The sequence below is a fragment of the Taudactylus pleione genome, unplaced genomic scaffold, assembly GCF_031769625.1.
Source record: "Taudactylus pleione unplaced genomic scaffold, aTauple2 ptg000464l, whole genome shotgun sequence".
NCBI lineage: Eukaryota > Metazoa > Chordata > Amphibia > Anura > Myobatrachidae > Taudactylus > Taudactylus pleione.
The window spans coordinates 73,986-95,797 of NW_028284866.1; the positions used below are offsets into that span (position 1 = coordinate 73,986).

Genomic DNA, 21,812 nt, shown 5'->3' on the forward strand with positions numbered 1-21,812 from the left:
GCTGTCTGATGTACCCTTAGTATGAGTGTAGCCGGTGAAAGCGCTGTCTGATGCACCCTTAGTATGAGTGTAGCTGCTGAAAGCGCTGTCTGATGCACCCTTAGTATGAGTGTAGCTGGTGAAAGCGCTGTCTGATGCACCCTTAGTATGAGTGTAGCTGGTGAAAGCGCTGTCTGATGCACCCTTAGTATGAGTGTAGCTGGTGAAAGCGCTGTCTGATGCACCCTTAGTATGAGTGTAGCTGGTGAAAGCGCTGTCTGATGCACCCTTAGTATGAGTGTAGCTGGTGAAAGCGCTGTCTGATGCACCCTTAGTATGAGTGTAGCTGATGAAAGCGCTGTCTGATGCACCCTTAGTATGAGTGTAGCTGGTGAAAGCGCTGTCTGATGCCACCTTAGTATGAGTGTAGCTGGTGAAAGCGCTGTCTGATGCCCCCTTAGTATGAGTGTAGCTGGTGAAAGCGCTGTCTGATGCCCCCTTAGTATGAGTGTAGCTGGTGAAAGCGCTGTCTGATGCACCCTTAGTATGAGAGTAGCTGGTGAAAGCGCTGTCTGAAGCACTCTTAGTATGAGTGTAGCTGGTGATAACGCTGTCTGATGCACCCTTAGTATGAGTGTAGCTGCTGAAAGCGCTGTCTGATGCACCCTTAGTATGAGCTGGTGAAAGCGCTGTCTGATGCCCTCTTAGTATGAGTGTAGCTGGTGAAAGCGCTGTCTGATGCACCCTTAGTATGAGTGTAGCTGGTGAAAGCGATGTCTGATGCACCCTTAGTATGAGTGTAGCTGGTGAAAGCGCTGTCTGATGCCCCCTTAGTATGAGTGTAGCTTGTGAAAGCGCTGTCTGATGCACCCTTAGTATGAGTGTAGCCGGTGAAAGCGCTGTCTGATGCAGCCTTAGTATGACTGTAGCTGGGGAAAGCGCTGTCTGATGCACCCTTAGTATGAGTGTAGCCGGTGAAAGCGCTGTCTGATGCACCCTTAGTATGAGAGTAGCCGGTGAAAGCGCTGTCTGATGCCCCCTTAGTATGAGTGTAGCCTGTGAAAGCTCTGTCTGATGCCCCCTTAGTATGAGTGTAGCCGGTGAAAGCGCTGTCTGATGCAACCTTAGTATGAGTGTAGCCGGTGAAAGCGCTGTCTGATGCACCCTTAGTATGAGTGTAGCTGGTGATAGCGCTGTCTGATGCACCCTTAGTATGAGTGTAGCCGGTGAAAGCGCTGTCTGATGCACCCTTAGTATGAGTGTAGCCGGTGAAAGCGCTGTCTGATGCACCCTTAGTATGAGTGTAGCCGGTGAAAGCGCTGTCTGATGCACCCTTAGTATGAGTGTAGCCGGTGAAAGCGCTGTCTGATGCCCCCTTAGTATGAGAGTAGCCGGTGAAAGCGCTGTCTGATGCACCCTTAGTATGAGTGTAGCCGGTGAAAGCGCTGTCTGTTGCACCCTTAATATGAGTGTAGCCGGTGAAAGCGCTGTCTGATGCACCCTTAGTATGAGTGTAGCCGGTGAAAGCGCTGTCTGATGCACCCTTAGTATGACTGTAGCTGGTGAAAGCGCTGTCTGATGCACCCTTAGTATGACTGTAGCTGGTGAAAGCGCTGTCTGATGCACCCTTAGTATGAGTGTAGCTGGTGAAAACGCTGTCTGATGCACCCTTAGTATGAGTGTAGCTGGGGAAAGCGCTGTCTGATGCACCCTTAGTATGAGTGTAGCTGGTGAAAGCGCTGTCTGATGCACCCTTAGTATGACTGTAGCTGGTGAAAGCGCTGTCTGATGCACCCTTAGTATGAGTGTAGCTGGTGAAAGCGCTGTCTGATGCACCCTTAGTATGAGTGTAGCTGGTGAAAGCGCTGTCTGATGCACCCTCAGTATGAGTGTAGCTGGTGAAAGCGCTGTCTGATGCACCCTCAGTATGAGTGAAGCTGGTGAAAGCGCTGTCTGATGCACCCTTAGTATGAGTGTAGCTGGTGAAAGCGCTGTCTGATGCACCCTTAGTATGAGTGTAGCTGGTGAAAGCGCTGTCTGATGCCCCCTTAGAATGAGTGTAGCTGGTGAAAGCGCTGTCTGATGCACCCTTAGTATGAGTGTAGCCGGTGAAAGCGCTGTCTGATGCCCCCTTAGTATGCGTGTAGCCGGTGAAAGCGCTGTCTGATGCCCCCTTAGTATGAGTGTAGCCGGTGATAGCGCTGTCTGATGCACCCTTAGTATGCGTGTAGCCGGTGAAAGCGCTGCCTGATGCACCCTTAGTATGAGTGTAGCCGGTGATAGCCCTCTCTGATGCACCCTTAGTATGACTGTAGCTGGTGAAAGCGTTGTCTGATGCACCCTTAGTATGAGTGTAGCTGGTGAAAGCGCTGTCTGATGCACCCTTAGTATGAGTGTAGCTGGTGAAAGCGCTGTCTGATGCACCCTTAGTATGAGTGTAGCTGATGAAAGCGCTGTCTGATGCACCCTTAGTATGAGTGTAGCTGGTGAAAGCGATGTCTGATGCACCCTTAGTATGAGTGTAGCTGGTGAAAGCGCTGTCTGATGCCTCCTTAGTATGAGTGTAGCTGGTGAAAGCGCTGTCTGATGCACCCTTAGTATGAGTGTAGCTGGTGAAAGCGCTGTCTGATGCACCCTTAGTATGAGTGTAGCTGGTGAAAGCGCTGTCTGATGCACCCTTAGTATGAGTGTAGCTGGTGAAAGCGCTGTCTGATGCCCCCTTAGTATGAGTGTAGCTGGTGAAAGCGCTGTCTGATGCCCCCTTAGTATGAGTGTAGCTGGTGAAAGCGCTGTCTCATGCACCCTTAGTATGAGTGTAGCTGGTGAAAGCGCTGTCTGATGCACTCTTAGTATGAGTGTAGCTGGTGATAACGCTGTCTGATGCACCCTTAGTATGAGTGTAGCTGGTGAAAGCGCTGTCTGATGCACCCTTAGTATGAGCTGGTGAAAGCGCTGTCTGATGCCCTCTTAGTATGAGTGTAGCTGGTGAAAGCGCTGTCTGATGCACCCTTAGTATGAGTGTAGCCGGTGAAAGCGCTGTCTGATGCACCCTTAGTATGACTGTAGCTGGGGAAAGCGCTGTCTGATGCACCCTTAGTATGAGTGTAGCCGGTGAAAGCGCTGTCTGATGCACCCTTAGTATGAGTGTAGCCGGTGAAAGCGCTGTCTGATGCCCCCTTAGTATGAGTGTAGCCGGTGAAAGCGCTGTCTGATGCCCCCTTAGTATGAGTGTAGCCGGTGAAAGCGCTGTCTGATGCAACCTTAGTATGAGTGTAGCCGGTGAAAGCGCTGTCTGATGCACCCTTAGTATGAGTGTAGCTGGTGATAGCGCTGTCTGATGCACCCTTAGTATGAGTGTAGCTGGTGAAAGCGCTGTCTGCTGCACCCTTAGTATGAGTGTAGCCGGTGAAAGCGCTGTCTGACGCACCCTTAGTATGAGTGTAGCCGGTGAAAGCGCTGTCTGATGCACCCTTAGTATGAGTGTAGCCGTTGAAAGAGCTGTCTGATGCCGCCTTAGTATGAGTGTAGCTGGTGAAAGCGCTGTCTGATGCACCCTTAGTATGAGTGTAGCCGGTGAAAGCGCTGTCTGTTGCACCCTTAGTATGAGTGTAGCCGGTGAAAGCGCTATCTGATGCACCCTTAGTATGAGTGTAGCTGGTGAAAGCGCTGTCTGATGCACCCTTAGCATGAGTGTAGCTGGTGAAAACGCTGTCTGATGCACCCTTAGTATGAGTGTAGCTGGGGAAAGCGCTGTCTGATGCACCCTTAGTATGAGTGTAGCTGGTGAAAGCGCTGTCTGAAGCACCCTTAGTATGAGTGTAGCTGGTGAAAGCGCTGTCTGATGCACCCTTAGTATGACTGTAGCTGGTGAAAGCGCTGTCTGATGCACCCTTAGTATGAGTGTAGCTGGTGAAAGCGCTGTCTGATGCACCCTTAGTATGAGTGTAGCTGGTGAAAGCGCTGTCTGATGCACCCTTAGTATGAGTGTAGCTGGTGAAAGCGCTGTCTGATGCACCCTTAGTATGAGTGTAGCTGGGGAAAGCGCTGTCTGATGCACCCTTAGTATGAGTGTAGCTGGTGAAAGCGCTGTCTGATGCACACTTAGTATGAGTGTAGCCGGTGAAAGCGCTGTCGGATGGACCCTTAGTATGAGTGTAGCCGGTGAAAGCGCTGTCTGATGCACCCTTAGTATGAGTGTAGCCGGTGAAAGCGCTGTCTGATGCCCCCTTAGTATGAGTGTAGCCGGTGAAAGCGCTGTCTGATGCACACTTAGTATGAGTGTAGCCGGTGAAAGCGCTGTCTGATGCACCCTTAGTATGAGTGTAGCTGGTGAAAGCGCTGTCTGATGCACCCTCAGTATGAGTGTAGCCGGTGATAGCGCTGTCTGATGCACCCTTAGTATGAGTGTAGCCGGTGAAAGCGCTGTCTGATGCACCCTTAGTATGAGTGTAGCTGGTGAAAGCGCTGTCTGATGCACCCTTAGTATGAGTGTAGCTGGTGAAAGCGCTGCCTGATGCACCCTTAGTATGAGTGTAGCTGGTGAAAGCGCTGTCTGATGCACCCTTAGTATGAGTGTAGCTGGTGAAAGCGCTGTCTGATGCACCCTTAGTATGAGTGTAGCTGGTGAAAGCGCTGCCTGATGCACCCTTAGTATGAGTGTAGCTGGTGAAAGCGCTGTCTGATGCCCCCTTAGTATGAGTGTAGCTGGTGAAAGCGCTGTCTGATGCACCCTTAGTATGAGTGTAGCTGGTGATAGCGCTGTCTGATGCACCCTTAGTATGAGTGTAGCTGGTGAAAGCGCTGTCTGATGCACCCTTAGTATGAGTGTAGCTGGTGATAGCGCTGTCTGATGCACCCTTAGTATGAGTGTAGCTGGTGATAGTGCTGTCTGATGCACACTTAGTATGAGTGTAGCTGGTGAAAGCGCTGTCTGATGCACCCTTAGTATGAGTGTAGCTGGTGAAAGCGCTGTCTGATGCACCCTTAGTATGAGTGTAGCTGGTGAAAGCGCTGTCTGATGCACCCATAGTATGAGTGTAGCTGGTGAAAGCGCTGATGCACACTTAGTATGAGTGTAGCCGGTGAAAGCGCTGTCTGATGCCCCCTTAGTATGAGTGTAGCTGGTGAAAGCGCTGTCTGATGCACCCTTAGTATGAGTGTAGCCGGTGATAGCGCTGTCTGATGCACCCTTAGTATGAGTGTAGCTGGTGAAAGCGCTGTCTGATGCACCCTTAGTATGAGTGTAGCTGGTGAAAGCGCTGTCTGATGCACCCTTAATATGAGTGTAGCTGGTGAAAGCGCTGTCTGATGCACACTTAGTATGAGTGTAGCTGGTGAAAGCGCTGTCTGATGCACCCTTAGTATGAGTGTAGCTGGTGAAAGCGCTGTCTGATGCACCCTTAGTATGGGATACAGTTGAGATCCGGTCTGTTGGGATGGCGGCGCTCAGAATACCGGCGCCGGAATCTCAACACCAGTCAGAATCCGCGCGCCAGCATACCGACGGTGAAGTATTGGGGTTAGGCACTAGGTGGAGGGTTAGGTTTAGGCTGCGGCGGGGATTAGGCTGCATGGTGGGTGGTAGGTTTGGGCTGCGGGGAGGGAGGGAGGGGTAGAGGTAGGGGTAGGATACTGACCGACAGGTGACGGTACCCTAAACCTGTCGGGATGCCGGCGTCGGGATCCCGTACCCAAGCCATTTGTACAATGTACTGTACAATCTCATTATACACTTTCCTGTGGGTTGGGTACGGGATGCCGGTGTTCAGGATCCTGGCGTTCAAAATCCCAAGGCCAGCATCCCGACAGGGTTAGGATACCGACACCTGTCGGTCGGTATCCTAACCCTCCCCCTCTCCCTACCTTAACCGTCCCTTCTCGGTGCCTAAACCTAACCTCCCCCTCCCCGCACCCTAAGGCTAACCCTCCCCTGGGGCCTAACCCTAACCCCTCCCCCTAACTTTCGACCCCGGCATTTTGACCACCGGAATCCCATCTGCGGGGATATTGAATGTAACCCTTTCCTGCCATTTCCAATTTTTTCTTGGTCTCCTCATTCCTCAATGAATTTTGATGATTTTTCCAGCATTTTAATAGTTGTTTTACATACTGCAAGACCGGCTCCTATCAGAACCCCTGTCCCTTCATAGGAATAATTAATAATACATGATGGCAACACTTTTTTTCTAAAAAACTTTCTAATTGCTGCGATAAGTCATGGTAAGAAATGATAATTATCAGGGCTAGGTGCCGATAATAAACATCAAGCAGTGAAAAGCATGGAGAAGTGGACCAGTAGAGAAGTTGCCCATAGCAACCAATCAGCTTCTACCTATTATTTTATAGACTGTACTTGATAAATGCTACTTCAAAGCTGATTGGTTGCTATGGGCAACTTCTCCACTGGTCCACTTCTCCACGCTTTTCACTGCTTGATACATAAACCCCTTAGTCGTTTAAATGTTACAAACGAACATTGTAAGTCAGCGTCTCAGGGCTGGCAATCTCTGGCACTCTCAATTACAGAAGGGAAAGGCTGAGACCAGCATTTGCCTATTATCGCAGCAGCGAATCAGAAAGATATCGCAGCCGTGCATACATTAGCGTCCCCCTCTGAGTCAGACTGTATCTTTCTGTACACCCAGTTTATACAGTATTAGGGCTATTTCACACATGCCGGCAAAAAACAGGGCGTTTTTTTGCCGTGTATAAAATTGAATGAAGCATGTAAACGGATGGGTCCTTTCAGACAGCACGGACATGGCACAGTCATCGTGTTACATCCGGAAATATCCACTGATATGTACGGCTGCTGTCCACGGTTTCAATGTTAAAGATTGGTGAAGAAAAAATACACACGGCAAAAGCATCACACGCGGCACTAAACCATTGTGTGTGAAAGTAAAATATCCACCGGAATAAAAACGCCTAGATTTTACCGACCAGTGTGACCGGCGTGTGTGAAATAGCCCTTATGCTGCACAGAAAAGTACTAATTAGTGTTTGCGCTTTCAGAAATCTCCTATTTGATTTTTGCAGAAATGCTAAGGGGATGCTAATTATGACGAGTATAATTGTGATATAAGTATTGATTCATGTCATTTTCACCCTTATCTATTAGTTTTCATGTCATATGCACCTTTTATTATGTTGCCATAGGGTATGGGGTAATCAATATACTAAGTGATTATTCAGAGCTTACTACTGACTACAAAAGAGATAATCACATATATGTATATATTATTTCTTCTACAGTGTGATTTGATATATGCAAAATATTGGATTCAATTGGAAAATCAGCATTTAACATTAACCAAGAACAGTGAACTTGTTGAGCCTTAAGTCATTGTATAACATTTAGCCTTTGGACTGTAAAAGTATCCAATATGGAATGGAAACATATCCAATTTAGCTACAATATATAACAATATATAAAGTGAAAGTCAGTATTGAAATAAGGTGGCCACACACTAGACCAACTTGCATCCAACCATCCAACTTGTTGATTGGTTGGAATGAAAATCTGGTAACATATGGGACTAAATGATGATCAGCAATTTGCTCCTAAATGACAGAAAACAGATGAAAATGGTCATCATACAAGTTTGTTAAATGTTTAATCTAAACTATTTGTTCAAACAACAGTTTTTGCCCATTTTCCGGCATTTGGGAGCAAATTGCTGATTGTCATTTGCTTTCATACCAAACCAGATTTTGAAAGGTCCACAGGTGGAGCTAATTATTTCACTTGATTCAGTGTGGAGACCTGGAAGACATGCACCGTTTGGGGTCCTGAGGACCGAGTTTGAGAACCTGTGCAATAGAGTATTTGTTCAATAACTCCTGGAGTGCACCATTTACTCTCATCCTCAGACAAGGACTTTTTTTTTACTCAAATTAGCATTTAATTTTACTGTACAAATGTGATTTTTCTTGAAATATTAATTGTCCAATAGTTTACATGCTGGAAGACACTAACAACATAACCATATGGTGTCTATTGCAAGTAGACTTGTGTATTATTCCCAATTTTATAAGTTCCTGGATTTTACATCGGTTTACCCTGCTCCCTGATTCCTGCTCCCAGGGTTGGAGGGAAGGGGGGTGATGTTTTTAAAAAATCAGACATTTGGAAATAATTGTTGTAAAACACAATTTGAACGATACAGCAAAAACACCTGTTAGACATGTGACAGAAATCAGAGACAGGATCAAGGCCTAAAAGGGACTTACCAGAGTCCGACCAGGCCGACCTGCAGCGGCGCGTTCATCCATGGGTAGCGCTGTTTTAGGGATACACAGAAATAAGTATTATACTGCTTTTATTTGAAAGTTACAGATACATATGTGAAATATTAATCACTAAAGAAAATTCGATGTATATTGTTAGTGTCACTGCTCCATGTTTGTGGTATAACTTTGCACATGTTGTATATGGGGAATACACTATAGAGAAATAATCAGTTTTTGATTGATTATTTTTTGTCATTTGCTTGATCTCTATTTTGCAACACTTCTGTGGTTATGTCTCTATTCATGAGGTTCTCAAATGCCCCAATTGTTTCATTTGCCTAACCCTCCCCCTAGTGCCTAACCCCAACCCTTAACCCTAGCCCTCCCCCTAACCGTAATACATACCCTTGAGATGCCTGCGGTCAGGATTCTGGCACAAAGATTGCGACTGCTGTTGGGATTCCGGTGCCGTTATTCTGAGTGCCAGCGTCCCGACTGCTGGGATGGTAACTACATCAACTAAAATATATACAGTATGTATGAAAGTAGTAACATCATTTAGAATTTAGAATGCAGGAGAGTGAGTGCCTGATGCTGAGTGGATCTCTGTGCATGGCGGCAAGTGGCGAGTTTTTGCATACAGGCAGCGTATGCGCATATGTGAATTTATGCATCTTTGCATATATCCGTCCCATTCGGAGTTGGACAGAACTTAGCTGGATCTATCTTTCCGTGAAATAGGGAGTTTCGGGGTCGTGAACATGTTGTTGACAATGAGATCGCACATAGCCACATTGACGTGTCATGAGAGTGTAGGTGTGTACCCAAATCTCTTTGTCGTGCGTACGGTGAAGGGAATCCTGTTTCTGATAGATCTCTGGCACCCAGCATGGGGCTGGTGTAAGTGCCAATACAGAGATGACTGTTGTAGCGGCTGGTGTAATACACATTAGCTAAACAGATACTCGCATTAGCATAAGGTAGTAAATGTGGCTTCCATGGATAACCACAACTACAGCTGTTTTGCATGCGATTCAGCAAATCAGCCACTTAAACAGGGTTTATATAGTATTTCAAGATTATAATCTAAGCAGCTGATCGCCCTGATGCTCGGCTGCGTACATATCTGCCATACTCGGCACAATTACTATCTCTGGTTTTCTTGAGCACCTCTATGGAGGGCGCGGAAAAACCTGCGATGCTTCTGCCCGAGATGTGCCGATGCAGATCATCACACACCATTGAATCTGCCTCTTTGAGACCTTTATTTGCAGTATATGCTAAATCATGAACATGACAGATTTTTATTGACCTATATATTTTTTATTATAGACAGATTTTGTGTTAGCTACCTGTACCAGCGTCTTACCTTAAGAAATGCTCTCTTCTCCAGTATGTTCATTATCACTGGAGGAATTGCTGCAAAATAAAGAAACAGTCATTATTCTCCGGCTACACTACACTACAGCTTTGTTATCACATTCCCAAGACCATCAAGTTCTACTTTTACAGGACAGAGCAATCTGGGCGCACTGCAGCCAATGTCATGGAAACATTCAATGAGACTCACGTGATAAATAGAGGCCCAATGATCTCCTACCCTCAAGACATATTAACCAATCAGTATTTTAGGAGAAAAACTTAAAAACACCATTGCATGTGCCTCATCTTCTATGATTGATATATTTATATATTTATATATCCAATCAGCTTCAAAGTAGAAATCCAGCATAGAGATGCTTATACATTGATTGCCCCATTTGCTCATCATTAACAGTTTGATCTGAACAAGACAGAAATCTATTTGCCCCATTCAATTCAAAACCAGTGACATCGGGTTTGTGTCTGGTTCCTTCATTTCATTTATCTTTGCTGATGAAGAAGAGTGATGCACACGCTGTGCATGGAGTGAGTTGCCCCTCTGCCACCTACCCACAAACATCATGTTCCTAATGATAAACCTACATCCCACAGTGGCCAGCTACTCCAGCCTAATATCCATGGAAAGTCTGGAATTCCGGAAGTGCGGCAGTGTCCGGTTCCGGTGGGTGGTGCCTGCATCCGATGTGGAGTGTGGCAGCTGGCGGCAATGAGAGGGGCATAAATGGAGGGGTGAGAGTGTATAATTCACCAGGATTTATATTGCCGACCCTGCTCCCCTCAGTGGTTTGCAAAAGCCCCTCCAGGCCCTAAGAGGAGGGAGTATCCTGCCCTCCTCCACATACTCCGCCCCCTCAACAGACCTGCCCCCTTTATGGCTTCTTCCAGAAATTTCCCGGGCTGGTTTTCCATCCCAAACCACCCCTGCTCTGACACATACAGTAAAGGTGCCCACACACATACCGATCTGCACACGATCCCACGATGTGTGCGATTTCCCCTGAACTCTCCCCCGGCAGCTCCCCGGCAGCTCCTACACACGATTTGGAGTAAAAAGCATAAGATCTATCGTGCTCCTTAACTTTTTTTTTTTTTTTTTTTCCCAGTGCATTTTGTCCCAGATTATCAGATCTGCACGGCAGATCTGACGATGCGATGTGCGACCTGCGGGGACGCGCATCGCATCGTGATCGTGAGTTAGGACTCACGATTTCCTCACGATTTGGCCATATTTTACACGATCTGTCGTCACGATTCGTCGGAATCGGCCAGATCGTGTAAAATATCGCTATGTGTGTGGGCACCTTAACCCTAACTGTACCCTTGGTCATTGCTTTACAAAATGTGGCCCTATTATTAGGCTGCCTTTAATTGTAAATACAGTGCATGAAACAGTGTATCGTCTCTGTATACTACGCCTACAGTATAATAGTATATATATGTAGAAAGACGGAGGGCACTCAGCAGGTCTCAGTGAAATATATAAAAAAAAACAGACGGAGCCGATGGAGTGTGCCAACGTTTCAGTGATCAAACGCTTTTACGTTGGCACGCTCCACCGGCTCCGTCTTGTTTGTTATATATATTTTACTGAGACCTGCTGAGTGCCCTCTGTCTTTCTACATACTGTATATATGCACATTTTTGGGATTGGCACCCAGGCAAGCTGTGTTTCTGGATTGGTGAGTGCCGGACCCTCTACACAATTTATATATATATATATATATATATATATATATATATATATATATCTCAGTGGCCCATACAAGTAGTCATATAACAGATGGCATATAGTGAATAATTTTAATCACAAATATCCTGCAGAGCAACAGGCCAACTTGCCCCATGACAGCAAGCGATTCATGTTAATGTGATTGCTAATGCTGTATGCTGCACTGTTTGCACACCAGAGTCACACTGGACATACCCAGATTATTTAGAACAAGTTGTTTTTGTTTTATATGTTCAAATATTTGCCCTTAAATATTTATTTAATTACAGGGGAAGAAAAATAAAAAAAATTTTGTTTTATTTGTGAAAACCATTTCAGCCAGCAGTCTCCACTGTGCTTCATGACCTTTCCATCAAATTAGTAGTTCTAATGAAATAAAAATCACCGTGAATAGTTATGTACAACATGTAATGGGCCCTCACTTCTTACTAATGAAATAGGCTGTTAGAATAAAATGTACAATTTAGCCCGTGAAATGTCAAACAAGGTTGGAAGTGAGGTTAAATAAAGCGTGAATATTTTCTGGAAAGTTCATTTATATTTAACCCTGTGATTACTGGCAGCAATTCTTGTAAGGATAGCATAAACACCACGCTGTGGGAGTCATCATGAAGCGACTTGTGCAGCTGAAATTTCCTGGACGGCTCTCCCAACGCCCCTAAAGAGCTTACCGGCGTTTTGGGGCAATGGCTCCACAACCTATAAGGGCGCCTGTGTTAGCAGAGAGGCAGAACATTTGTAAGAGGCGCATTGTGCAGAAGTGCACAGTCCAATCTCCAGCCATGCGCTCACCCCATCCTCATTCCTTCCCTCTGACTGTGACATTTTCTGCTACCAGAAAATACAGCCACCTCATTTTCTACAATAACAAATAGAAATTGTACCCACCCATGGCCGGCGCTGCCATACCAATCCGAGATACCACCACCTGGGCGATTGCTTGCTTGGCTGCTGTTGTAGACTCTCCCAGTCTATTTCCATTCTCATCTGTAATGGGGATTCCATATTTCAATTCTCTAAAGAAGGGCAGCAAAATTATAAAATTAATTCTAATGACTGAAAATTTGCATTTTAAAGCATTTAGGACTAACTTAAAACTGGAACATTATATCAGAAGCAGCAATCAGGAAGGTAAGTTCCCAGTGTATTTAGATGGTTCGTGTATTAAATAATATTTTTGTATTAAAAACATCTGAATATGAAGATAAAGTGTCTGAAATAAAATAAAATGTAAACATGCATACACACAGATATGTGTCTGTACACTTTACCTTTGTACGGCTATGTCATCATTTTAAATCTAGGATATAGATAAATCCTGTGCTAAGAGGCAACATCGCAAATAATTTAGAAGCCAGGCCTAAAGTCGCATACACACTTAGCGATATGCTCTATGAGCGATATCGTTAAGTGTTTCCTCTGCACTGCCGTGCTCAATATCATTAACGACATTGAGCATACATACTGAACAATATCGTTTAGTGCCGGCACCCTCCCTCATCTACGTACTTGCAGAACCTGATGATATCGTCAGGTTGGCCTGCAAGTATGGGCGATGAAACCCATTGTTAACGATCCGCTGGAGCGCGCATCGTTAATGATGTCTTGCATACACACTGGACAATATTGGAACCTACTTAAATCTGATGGCGCTGAAAAACTACAGTCTTACACATATGATATAATTCGATCAAAATCACACCCAGATTGCAGCAATATAAAGAGGTATCTGTAACCTCCAATATAGAAACAAATATTAGACCAAATAATTGCTCTATACTGAGTAGTGTTAAAGATCAAAATGAAGGTCTGGTTTATAAACAATATTAATCTCAATAAAAACATACATTTAAAAGATAATCACTTCATCATATAAAAATAAATAATACAAATACAAAAAAGCTAAAAAAATAAATAAATATATAAGAAAACATAATATTAGTTTTTGAGAATCACCTGCTCCGTTTGTTTCTAGTATTATTCAGAACTTGTTAATGTGTATCCACTTTGTATAAAATGTATCAATTCCACTGACACATAATAGTCACACCAGCAGCATAAAGTCAGACATAAGGCACACTGTGATGATTGATTGCTTTAGAAGGGGATAACTTATCCCTCCTCCCCACTTTGGAGTTCCAGCGCCTAAGTCACTGGCTGTGCACAAGCTCAGTGTCAATCAAAGTACTCAGTCAATTGTATATGCACCGGGATACATCTGCAGTGACTGCACAGTAATATGGATATTCCAGGGAGCGAATCTCAACCCTAGGTATAACACTGGTACATGCAGAGTAACTCTCACTCAGCTGGAATACATTGCAGGCTCGGTCAGGGCGCAGTAAGTTTGAATCGACTATTGAGGATATTTATACCCCTTCCATCTACATTCATGCGCCCTCCAAGTGAGTTACTCTGCATGTAACAGTGATGTTATACCTGGGGTTGAGATTCGCTTTAGGAGCATAATTTAACGCATTTAACCCGCCTATTCAGACACAAGCGGATGCAGGTATGGGTTACTCTCAATTGAAAATAAAGACACACTGGGCCTAATTCAGACCCGCTCGCGAGCGCAGGACGCTCGCAAGCGGGTCGATGGTGCCCTAATGCGCATGCGCACGACGGAGGGAGCTCCGTCGTGCGCATGCGCGAGACCCACATAGCGACAGCCAAGCTGTCGCTATGGGCCTCGCACCAAAGGGGGCATGCTGTCGATGGTGATTGACAGCACGCCCCCTTTGGTGGGCGTGCCGGGGGCGTTGCTGCCCAGACGGAGGCGTTCCCATGGGAACGCCTTCCGTCTGGAGCCGGCCCACTGACATCACTAGTGATGTCAGTGGGAGTGCTTTTGGCTCTGATAGAGCCAAAAGCACTCCAGGGCTTGCGGCAGCGAGACCCTACCACAGGGTCTCGTCGCAAGCCCGATGGTCGCGATGGTCTTGACCATCGCGACCATCATCATGGACGCTCGCATAAGCTGTGGGTGGTAACCCACAGCTATGCGAGCGTCCAAGAGGCCGCTCCATTTTTAGGTAGGAGGGCCCTGATTCAGAGCGAGCGCTCTGGTCAGAGCGTCCGGCTCTGAATCAGGCCCAGTGTTTGAAATGTTACTTAAATTGCATTTTTTAGGTGCTGCAAATAGACATACGTCCAATTCTGTACTAGGCGTGTGCTTGTTTTACATTTTTTTATCCTATAAAAAGCTATACTTAAAGGGCCGTCCTACAGAGTAGAAGTATCTCCAGCTGTCAGTGAGAGGTTGTCATTTACCTTATAACAGAGCTGCTGTGCAATGACAGGGTCACACTGAACAGCGCCTTTTCACTCCATGCTTCATATATAAACATTTGGACCTTAGTGGTCCTTTAAAGCCGCTGACATGTTGATTATTTCAGTGGATCATTTACACATTTTTGTGTCACGAGAATTTAGATGTCACAGTGGAAATCACTTAAAATGATGCAATGATGCTAGGATGCAAAGTAACTCAATACCATAAATAACAAAAAAATGGAGTAATCTTGGCTGTTGTTTTGAATGTAATTATACTTTTTAATGATTTAATTTGCATTCACAACAATATTTTAAGGCTGATGTGTAATGAAGCAATTAATAATGTGGTAGATATGTCAGTAATGTGTCACATGCACAGAAAGGTTTGGAACCGCTGATGTAGTGTAAAGAAAGGCCCTTACCTTTGCCTCATGAAGGGGATGTTGATGCAGTTGGCAGCTGCCACAGCAGCAAAGGGCACAAATCGCCCAAATAGGGAGGGAAGATGCTGGGAATACACAATGGGAGAGAACCGTCAGTCAATAACAACAAACAAGACATAAGCAATATCAGAGATTCGTTTGTAAGGCTGACCCCAAAATAATGTCCAACCAATTAGATCATTATTTGGTATGTTGGCCGATCTGGTCAGAAGATGATACTATTGATACTATTGCAGCATCTTTGGTGTAAGGGCATCTTCTGAATGCACTGAGAGGGCATAGCTGAACCATAACTAGGCAAATTCACCTGCGTGCTTGGTAAAACTGGACAATGACCCATATGCTAAACACGTGGCCCAAACGACAGGACTAAACCCATGTGATGCCGCCTTAAGGGAAAGGAGCCATGACTGAGAGCCTCATTCTGTATACTGCCATACTACTTGGACAACTACAAATTAGCTCCCAGTTGAAATGTTGAACGACATTATTAGATGAATGCACAGTATATGAAAGTGCATTATCTTCATTATTATACCTGTCACCTACTGTCATTAGCTCACCTCCTGGAAATGAAGTCAGGTACAATATATCTATACTAATATAATAAGAACGTTGTGTCTGTCTGTTTTTTCCAAGTTGGTGCAAAATCTACTAAGCAGATTTTCATGAAAACTTTGTTTCATCTCTATCCATCAAGTTAAAGCTGAGCAATAACAAACACAAAATATATTGACATCATTAATGCAATAAACAGGTGTGGCACCATGCACGCGGCCGGTTTGGGGTGGGGGGGGGAGGTGGTTGTGCCCATGTTCACTTGAACAGGATAAGCTACATAGCAGTCTGTACACAGGGCACACAGTAACATTGGTGTGAGTGGTGGGTGAATAAGATAGGCTACATAGCAGTCTGTGCACAGGGCACACAGTGACTTTGGTGTGAGTGGTGGGTGAATAGGATAAGCTACATAGCAGTCTGTGCACAGGGCACACAGTGCCATTGGTGTGAGTGGTGGGTGAATAGGATAGGCTACATAGCAGTCTGTACACAGGGCACACAGTGACATTAGTGTGAGTAGTGGGTGAATAGGATAGGATACATAGCAGTCTGTGCACAGGGCACACAGTGACACTTGTGTGAGTGGTGGGTGAATAGGATAGGCTACATAGCAGTCTGCACAGGGCACACAGTGACATTTAGTGTGAGTGGTGGGTGAATAGGATAGGCTACATAGCAGTCTGTGCACAGGGCACACAGTGACATTGGTGTGAGTGGTGGGTGAATAGGATAGGCTACATAGCAGTCTGTGCACAGGGCACACATTGACATTGGTGTGAGTGGTGGGTGAATAGGATAGGCTACATAGCAGTCTGTGCACAGGGCACACAGTGACATTAGTGTGAGTGGTGGGTGAATAGGATAGGATACATAGCAATCTGTGCACAGCGCACACAATGACATTGGTGTGAGTGGTGGGTGAATAGGATAGGCTACATAGCAGTATATGCACAGGGCACACAGTGACATTGGTGTGAGTGGTGGATGAATAGGAGAGGCTACATAGCAGTCTGTGCACAGGGCACACAGTGACATTGGTGTGAGTGGTGGATGAATAGGAGAGGCTACATAGCAGTCTGTGCACAGGGCACACAGTGACATTGGTGTGAGTGGTGGGTGTATAGGATAGGCTACTTAGCAGTCTGTGCACAGGGCACACAGTGACATTGGTGTGAGAGGTGGATGAATAGGATAAGCTACATAGCAGTCTGTACACAGGGCACACAGTAACATTGGTGTGAGTGGTGGGTGAATAGGATAGGCTACAAAGCAGTCTGTGCACAGGGCACACAGTGACATTGGTGTGAGTGGTGGGTGAATAGGATAGGCTACATAGCAGTCTGTGCACAGGGCACACAGTGACATTGGTGTGAGTGGTGGGTGAATAGGATAGGCTACATAGCAATTTGTGCACAGGGCACACAGTGACTTTGGTGTGAGTGGTGGGTGAATAGGATAGGCTACATAGCAGTCTGTGCACAGGGCACACAGTGACATTAGTGTGAGTAGTGGGTGAATAGGATAGGATACATAGCAGTCTGTGCACAGGGCACACAGTGACATTGGTGTGAGTGGTGGGTGAATAGGATAGGCTACATAGCAGTCTGCACATGGCACACAGTGACATTTAGTGTGAGTGGTGGGTGAATAATATAGGCTACATAGCAGTCTGTGCACAGGGCACACAGTGACATTGGTGTGAGTGGTGGGTGAATAGGATAGTCTACATAGCAGTCTGTGCACAGGGCACACAGTGACATTGGTGTGAGTGGTGGGTGAATAGGATAGGCTACATAGCAGTCTGTGCACAGGGCACACAGTGACATTAGTGTGAGTGGTGGGTGAATAGGATAGGATACATAGCAATCTGTGCACAGCGCACACAGTGACATTGGTGTGAGTGGTGGGTGAATAGGATAGGCTACATAGCAGTATATGCACAGGGCACACAGTGACATTGGTGTGAGTGGTGGATGAATAGGAGAGGCTACATAGCAGTCTGTGCACAGGGCACACAGTGACATTGGTGTGAGTGGTGGGTGTATAGGATAGGCTACATGGCAGTCTGTGCACAGGGCACACAGTGACATTGGTGTGAGAGGTGGATGAATAGGATAAGCTACATAGCAGTCTGTACACAGGGCACACAGTAACATTGGTATGAGTGGTGGGTGAATAGGATAGGCTACATAGCAGTCTGTGCACAGGGCACACAGTGACATTGGTGTGAGTGGTGGGTGAATAGGATAGGCTACATAGCAGTCTGTGCACAGGGCACACAGTGACATTGGTGTGAGTGGTGGGTGAATAGGATAGGCTACATAGCAATTTGTGCACAGGGCACATAGTGACTTTGGTGTGAGTGGTGGGTGAATAGGATAGGCTACATAGCAGTCCGTGCACAGGGCACACAGTGACATTGGTGTGAGTGGTGGGTGAATAGGATAGGCTACATAGCAGTCTGTGCACAGGGCACACAGTGACATTAGTGTGAGTAGTTGGTGAATAGGATAGGATACATAGCAGTCTGTGCACAGGGCACACAGTGACATTGGTGTGAGTGGTGGGTGAATAGGATAGGATACATAGCAATCTGTGCTCAGCGCACACAGTGACATTGGTGTGAGTGGTGGGTGAATAGGATAGGCTACATAGCAGTATATGCACAGGGCACACAGTGACATTGGTGTGAGTGGTGGATGAATAGGAGAGGCTACATAGCAGTCTGTGCACAGGGCACACAGTGACATTGGTGTGAGTGGTGGATGAATAGGAGAGGCTACATAGCAGTCTGTGCACAGGGCACACAGTGACATTGGTGTGAGTGGTGGGTGTATAGGATAGGCTACATAGCAGTCTGTGCACAGGGCACACAGTGACATTGGTGTGAGTGGTGGGTGAATAGGATAGGCTACATAGCAGTCTGTGCACAGGGCACACAGTGACATTGGTGTGAGTGGTGGGTGAATAGGATAGGCTACATAGCAGTCTGTGCACAGGGCACACAGTGACATTGGTGTGAGTGGTGGGTGAAGGCGCTGCTGCCACCAGTCTGTATGGCGCTGCTGGTCACGTGGGCCACTCCCGTGACAGGGCCTCTATGCAAAGCAATACAACTAGATCACCTCAAATTGAAAAAATTGTTGGCAGAAGCGATTGCCAGTGTATATGTATTACTATATTTTCTGATTTTCCAATAAATAAACTACTCAGTGATCTTTCAGAATTCCACTGTATAATAACAATAATACATAACAACTTTAGTCTGGAGGTAATTATTCTATCGGTCAGGATTTAAACAACAGTCTCACATATGTATGGCAGCATATATTGTTATCAACAAATCCATCTATGTGTACAGCCATGGTCACTTCTACAGTTATTCCACTCCCTCTTCAGGGCACAGTGCAAGATATTCCCAGGGTAAGAACCTATACTGTTATGAGGGAGATCTATCAACCCTTGGAGAGAAATTAAGTACCAACCAATCGCTTCAAACTGTCAGTCTTCAAGCACAGCCTGTAAGATGGCAGTTAGAATCTGATTGGTTGGTACGTTATCCCTCTCCATCTTATCTCTCTCCAAGGTTTGATACATCTCCCCCTATGTGTCTCTCCCAGTAAGAGGAGTAAATGTACTAAGCATTGGAAAGACATAAAGATTTTCCCAGGGAAAGGACCTATACTATTATGGGGAAGATGTATCAATCCTTGGAGAGAACTAAAGTACCAACCAATCAATTCCTAACTGTAATTTTTCAAACACAGCCTGTAAGATGGCATTTAGGAGCTGATTGGTTGATACTTTATCTCTCTCCACTTTATGTTTCTACAAGGCTTAGTACATCTCTCCTATATTATGATACATATTTGTGTTTAATGTACATTTTTATATATCCACACCTGCAAAGAGATTACAACTGGAATGCTAAACATGGCTATAGAAGGGTGTGGTATGTTAAGTTGACATTTACACCGTCCATCATGTTTATTATATTCTATTTGTATTAATTGTTATTGTTTATATACAGTTCTGGTTCTATAAACGTAATATTGACATTGCAGAGAGTTGGGTTGTCGACAATGTGATTTTGCATGCAGTTTTCATCTAACCCTGAGCGCAGACTAACCCTACTTGCAGACTAACACTAACCCTAAAATCACATGTCCACATTCTGGTTGTCGAAATTTTGGGAGGAGCAGGCATCAACATTGTGGCTTCTGACAGTTATTCCGAGGGATACTGCGGGACTTCCAAACTAGACTGCGAGTTCACTCCCCGGAACAGCATTTTCCCCATCCCGGGTTGCTACATATGCCAGGACTCCATCATCAGTCGTTTGCGGCCATCCGATGTTGTCTACCCGCAAGAGTGGGCTGACCTTCAGACAAGCCCTACCAGGCTGGTAGTAGAATCTCAGCCTAAGCAGCCAGAATCAACAAGAAACAGGCTGAGTGGCCAGGATCAGTTAGTTGCATTCACGTGTGGCTGATATCCGTAGAGACACTACACAGGAAGTCACTGGGTGGCATCTCTCAAAGTGGGCGCTCGCTCAGCAGCCTCCCTCACAACTGTACAAGATGGGTTAATGTGATACCATTACTGACTGCAGGATCCGTACTGAAGGGATCATTGCTTTGTGTAGTTTGTGAGTAGTCATAATCATGAGTAATATTGTTTATGCCTGAATACAGTGTATATAGGGGCAATTTCAGAGATGTGCACTAACCCGATGGTTAGTGCACATCTCCGATTGTACCGTTCTGCACCAGCGCAAGACCCGTACTGCCATACTACGCAGAGTAGCAGCAGACTGTCAGTGATTGACAGTATGCTGTAGTTTCGGGGTGTGGAGGGGGCGGTGGCGGCAGCCTCTGTTTCCCCAAACAGAGGCGTGTTGCCGCCATTGCGGGGGGGAGGAAGAGGCCAGGATCTTCGTCAGCTGCTGGAGATTTCCTAGGTTCTTTTGAGCAACTGCATTCACCGGCTTGAGTGACGTCCATGGTCACACAGTCTGCAGAGGATCACGCAGATGTGCCGATGCTGCGTCCATAAACGCAGATCAGAACATTAATGCATGCGGGAGGCATGATGCCTCCTGCTGCATTACCATAATGGTGCTATTGCAGCTGCGATGGCAATAGCGTCGGACCTTGAATCACCCCCATAGTGTGGTTACGATGTTACATGTATGTTTAGAATGTGTGTAATAAAAGTGCCTTTTGTAACCTTGCTATTGTGTCCTTGCTGTGTCATCCCTGAACCCATAAAAGAACAAAGATACTCGGCAGAGTTATAAATGATGGCCTTTCTCAAAGTGGTAACTCGCAACCTGTGAGAATAATGCACATAGATTAGAAACCCAGTATCGTCACAACCACCACCCCAGTGCCTTCTAATATACATCTTTCACCACTGGTAGAAATGGGTGAGATACAGGAATCATCTCTCCCGTCAAAACCACAATGTATTTGCTGTAGAAATATGATCATGGTATACTAGTATATGTAATGCGCTAATGACAGTTTACTCAGATGTCTGTAGTTTGGTCAGTTATGCCTACAACACCTGCTTAGTTACCTTAGTCAATGACTTGAGTCCTAGAGCTGTAACAACAGCTCCTGTGGTTGCACTGACGTAGGCTGTGCCCAGCTGGCTGCAAGGAAATGGGCAAAAGTAAAATAAATATGCCTTATAAATAAATGCACATTCTGACGCTTTATGTTGGAAGAAATTTCCCCTGTTCTTAACAGACATCCTGGAGTACTAAAGAAAACTGCATGGGGCCACCTGGGACCTCATATGAAAAAAGCTTTCCATGGACACCTATTTGCCTACAACTCCTGGAGCAAATATCACAAAATGAAATAAAATAATAATAATAAAATAAATAAGAAATACTGACATAAATAATTAAATACATAAACTAAGATACTTAGAATTATTTTTCTGCCATTGAAACATGTTATATTAACCACACAGTGGCTTTTGTGAACTGAGCAAACATCATGCTACTGTAAGTGCAGGGGCCACTTAGGTGGAGTTTCCTGTTGCCCAGAGATCACCCTCAGGGCCTGATTCAGAGCCGCTCGTAAGCGGCCGCTCGTTCGCTCCGAGCGATGTTTGCCCATCTGCGCATGCGTACGGATCGTAATACGCATGCGCGAACCAGTCAGTGTGGCCGAAAATCGTTTGTTCGCTAAATAGCG

The 21,812-nt window shown here is 45.6% G+C and overlaps 1 protein-coding gene across 1 annotated transcript in view; it reads right to left on the minus strand.

Moving 5' to 3' along the window:
- Positions 1-8,211: 8,211 nt before the first annotated feature.
- The window catches only part of SFXN3 (sideroflexin 3), a gene marked incomplete at its 3' end in the record, with an annotated part of 31,542 nt that continues 17,941 nt past the window's right edge, over positions 8,212-21,812 (minus strand). The window contains exons 5-9 of the mRNA XM_088448743.1: positions 21,184-21,259; positions 15,022-15,107; positions 12,212-12,339; positions 9,581-9,630; positions 8,212-8,261 (exon numbers count right to left, since the gene is read on the minus strand). Of these exons, the coding sequence (XP_088304869.1) occupies positions 8,212-8,261; positions 9,581-9,630; positions 12,212-12,339; positions 15,022-15,107; positions 21,184-21,259 (390 nt within the window). The remainder of the gene's footprint in view (positions 8,262-9,580; positions 9,631-12,211; positions 12,340-15,021; positions 15,108-21,183; positions 21,260-21,812) is intronic.